Here is a 4,143-nt window from a genome sequence, read left to right as displayed (position 1 = left end):
CTCCCTCTTCCCCCCCAACTCCCTCTTTGCCCCGTCAACTCCCTCTTCCCCCCCAACTCCCTCTTTGCCCCGTCACGCCCTACCATCTCCCTCTCCCTCTCCCCGTCACCCCCTCCACCCAGTCTCCCTTTCCCCACCATCTCCCTCTCCCCCATTTCCCTGTATCTTTAAGTATCTTGAACCTTTCACTGTAGATCTATCCTGATATATTTCTAACTTCAGTTTGTCCACTTCCTCACTTGTATTACAAGTGATATCCGTCGTGGTTTCTGACGATTCTTCCTTGTGAGATGAGGACATCGATATTCCACTGAAACCTGTGTCTCCCAGCCCCTGAACAAGCGAGTGGATTTGTTGTCACACATTTGTCACTGTGCCACGCTCCTTACAGTCACTAACATTTTACCCTGTTTGGCCACTGCCTCTTTGATTACATTTGTTCTCCAGGTTTGTTGGAGCTTGGGATCTGACCTCACTCCAGTATGGTCACAGCTTTCCATCTTTGGCCCATTGAGTCTGTGCCAGTCAAAAGCGGCCATCTAATGATTTGGCTTTGTATTTGCCCCACGATCTTAGCATCGCAAATCCACGCCCACATCCTTCTTCATAACGATGAGAGTTTCTGCCTGTACCACACTTAGAGGCAGCAAGTTCCAGATTCCCCACCATCCTCTGGGTGAACACATCTTCACCCCCCTTCCCTCTAAACCTCCTGCCTCTCACCTTAAATCAATGCCCCCATGGTTAATGATCCCGCATCCGGGGGAAAGGTTTCTTCCTGTCCACCCTATCTATGCCCCTCATCATTTTATACATCTCAGTCATGTTCCCTCTCAATCCCCTCTGCTCTATGGAAAACAACGCCAGTCTGCAACTGGCCAGCCCAAGGCAACATCCTGGTAAATCTCTTCTGCAGCACCAGGCAACATCCTGGTAAATCTCTTCTGCAGCACCAGGCAACACCCTGGTAAATCTCCTTTCCAGCACCAGGCAATATCCTGGTAAATCTCTTCTCCAGCAGGAGGCAACATCCTGGTAAATCTCTTCTCCAGCAGGAGGCAACATCCTGGTAAATCTCTTCTCCAGCAGGAGGCAACATCCTGGTAAATCTCTTCCCCAGCAGGAGGCAACATCCTGGTAAATCACTTCCCCAGCAGGAGGCAACATCCTGGTAAATCTCCTCTCCAGTGCTATGATATCTCTGGTATCATGTGGATTCCAGAACTGCATACAATACTTGTGTTGTAGCTTAACCACGCTCTCTGTTTGTACAGTTTTTTATATAGCTGTCCCGTGGCTCTGTCTTGATTTGACACATTCTCTGAAAGGGACCTATTGTGTCACTTGTGTAGCTTTCTGACTGTTGTGGTGCACCCTGTGTTAGAAAATCATTATGAATGTGTATTTACTATGAAGTGCGATGCCACTGGGCCACATGGTTGAAGTCCAGTCAGCTGTGTGTAGTATTTCATCCACCAAGGTTCACCTTTTCATAATATGAACATTGTCACTCTGGTGTCTAACTTTGAAATTGGTGAGATGCTCAGTGATGTAAATGTCCACCTGCCAACATTCCTGCTCTGGATCATCGATTTCCCCTGGGGAAAACCTTGGGTCTATCTTCTACCAGAGATTGCTCTACCCCGTATATCAATTTGAATGGACAATTCTCTAGTCTCTTTGCTTGTTCTGTCTGCCCTCCATGCATTCTCTGAACGTTACCTAATGTCTTGCAAAGAAAGCATTCCATACTGTTCACAACTGTGACATTTCTCACGTCGACAGTATTAGCAAGGTCCTGGCCTCTGTCCTGACCACTGCACTGGTTTATCATGTGCTTCTATATTTTGCGTAGTGAGTACATTCTGAAGATCTCCCATGTCAAGTTTATATTCTCCCCTTAGAATGATCTGTGTTTCTTCCAGACTTCTGTTGCCACTGTCTCTCTGAGTAAATAGACTTCTCTAGAGTTCGGTCTTCTTTGGGCTGTCATCGGTCTGACAAAGACTCATCAGCAATACCTGGTACACGTAATACAGTTCAGACTCCTGTGCACTTCACTGTAGTCACATCCCTCTGCTCGTCTGTAGAAATTGTTAAGGAATCCTCTGTGGATTCCCCCAGTTAGAATTGTTGAAAAAAATCAATATTTACTAGTTCCACGGTTGAGTTAACTGTCCAAGGGTTTCAGGAACTCTTTGAAAGGTCTGGTGCCTCTTTGAACCCTTGGAGAGCAGGAGCATCATCTGCTATATTCCCAGTTGTGCACAGAAGTGCATTTACTTGTTCAGCTTCTGACTTAGCATGCAGCTTAGAAGCTGTTCTACACCAAAAGAATTGTTTACTCCAAGATGTCCGATCTGGTGTTCTATTTAGCCCAGCCGTACAAATTCTGATGCAATGTCCCATTGTGATTAGATACTCTTTTAACATGTTTCATCTTGTAATAACGATGGCTCGCCTGTGATTTGTTATAGGGGCTTTACACACTGAAAAAGCTCTTGCTTTTTCACCCAGAATCACAGCAGTGTTTAAAGTCTTTCCTCTGTACTGGGGATTTATCAGTTCTGACCCTCTGCTGCCTGCTGACTCATCAGTTAAATTCGTCCTGCAGACTACTCCCACATGGCACTACTTCACGAAGCCTCCTGGAGTGGCGAAACTTTTTTCCTGTTCTGGCCTCTCTCTAATCTGTTTGAAGAAACGCTCAGTGTTGAGTTTTGTTGCAAGTGTTTTGTTTTAGTTCTTTATCCTCGGAAATGGAAGCTTCCCTTTTTGTTGACATAACCTGGTTTACCAACGCCTTTGTCTTGTTGGGACAGGTGTCGCTAGATGAACTCTTCAGACCACATGCAAATCGCTACGTGGAGTGCACTGGTGTCTGTATCTTCTGTGTTGTGTGGATACTTCAGGGTAGTATAGTGTAAGAGGAGATTCCCCCTTCTGATCTAACACGGAGAATTATGTAGAACAAACGAGATGCAGCTTATTCAGTCTCTATGACCACTTACTTATCAAGATAACCTCAACAATACAAGGAAGACTAGTCTGCCTCCTACAGGATACATAACTCTCCCAAAGTTTCCCACAACCTCATCACAGCGGGTAGTCTTTATTCCACTCAAAACAAGTCTCATTGTTTTCAGCACTCCGCCAGGCGCGCGTGCGCGCGCGCACACACACACACACAAAAACAAGCGCGCGCACACACACACACACACACACAAAAACAAGCGCGCGCACACACACACACTCCCATTCACACAACATCCAGCTCCCTCCTTCTCCCCAGTTGCTGATTTTCCCTCGGTTCCCCTCACATTGCCTCACCCATCTTATCTCTTCCTCTCGGTCCCTCCTCTCCACTGCCTCTGTCCATCTCCGAGCCGTCTCCCACCCTTTCCTCCCCCATCTCCGTAACACACGCTCTCTTTCTACCGTGCTTTCTTTGTATTCCTTTCTCTCTCCCTCTCCTTCTCTGCACCATCAGAGGGCCGGCGCTGAGGGAGCGGGCACCGTCGGACGGCCGACACTGAAGCGCTGTCTTTTGTGATCATGAAAGATCCCGAGGAGCACAATGGGGCGTATGAGGTGGGCTTGCTTGAGTCTCTCAGCATGTGGCGCATATGCTGCTGGCAGGCCAAGGGTTAATTACATTCTCTGTGCCTGTCGTTGCTGTGCAAGGAGGAAGCGAAACTCACCTCATCATGTAGCCTGACTTCCTCTAGATGGTGCCTCGCAAACTCTGCCAGGCCTCAACCCCACCCTGTTACCAGGGACAGCTCTCCCTCTCTCTGTCCACCTTGGTAGCTCACACAGCGTCTCTTCTCTTTGTCCACCACCCAACCCCAACACCTCATCCTTCTTCCTCCACGGATCTGACCACAGGACGGGAGGCCCTGTGGGGGACTGGACGTGAAACACCCCCCGCCACCGAAAGCGGCTGCATCGAGCGAACCTCGAAGGTGAGCCCGGCCTCCGTGTGTCAGTACTGAGAGGGAGGGGGTCCCGGGGCTGGAGAAGGACCTGCAGCCTTGAAAAATCCCTCAGAGCATTTTTAATTCGGGAACTTTACTCTGTATCTAACCCCGTGCTGTCCCTGTCCTGGGAGTGTTTGATGGGGGGGATAGTGTAGAGGGAGCT

At 48.5% G+C, this 4,143-nt stretch overlaps 1 protein-coding gene across 1 annotated transcript in view; it reads left to right on the top strand.

Moving 5' to 3' along the window:
* LOC109937050 (tyrosine-protein phosphatase non-receptor type 18-like) overlaps nt 1-4,143 on the top strand; it is a 9,966-nt gene that overhangs the window by 4,786 nt on the left and 1,037 nt on the right. The window contains exon 6 of the mRNA XM_048619878.1: nt 3,889-3,965. Coding sequence (XP_048475835.1) covers nt 3,889-3,965 — 77 coding nt within the window. The remainder of the gene's footprint in view (nt 1-3,888; nt 3,966-4,143) is intronic.

This window comes from Rhincodon typus, chromosome 44, assembly GCF_021869965.1.
Source record: "Rhincodon typus isolate 14 chromosome 44, sRhiTyp1.1, whole genome shotgun sequence".
In the NCBI taxonomy this organism is placed as follows: domain Eukaryota; kingdom Metazoa; phylum Chordata; class Chondrichthyes; order Orectolobiformes; family Rhincodontidae; genus Rhincodon; species Rhincodon typus.
The sequence above is the reverse complement of the archived record's forward strand: the minus strand, read 5'-3'. Positions and strand labels throughout refer to the sequence as shown.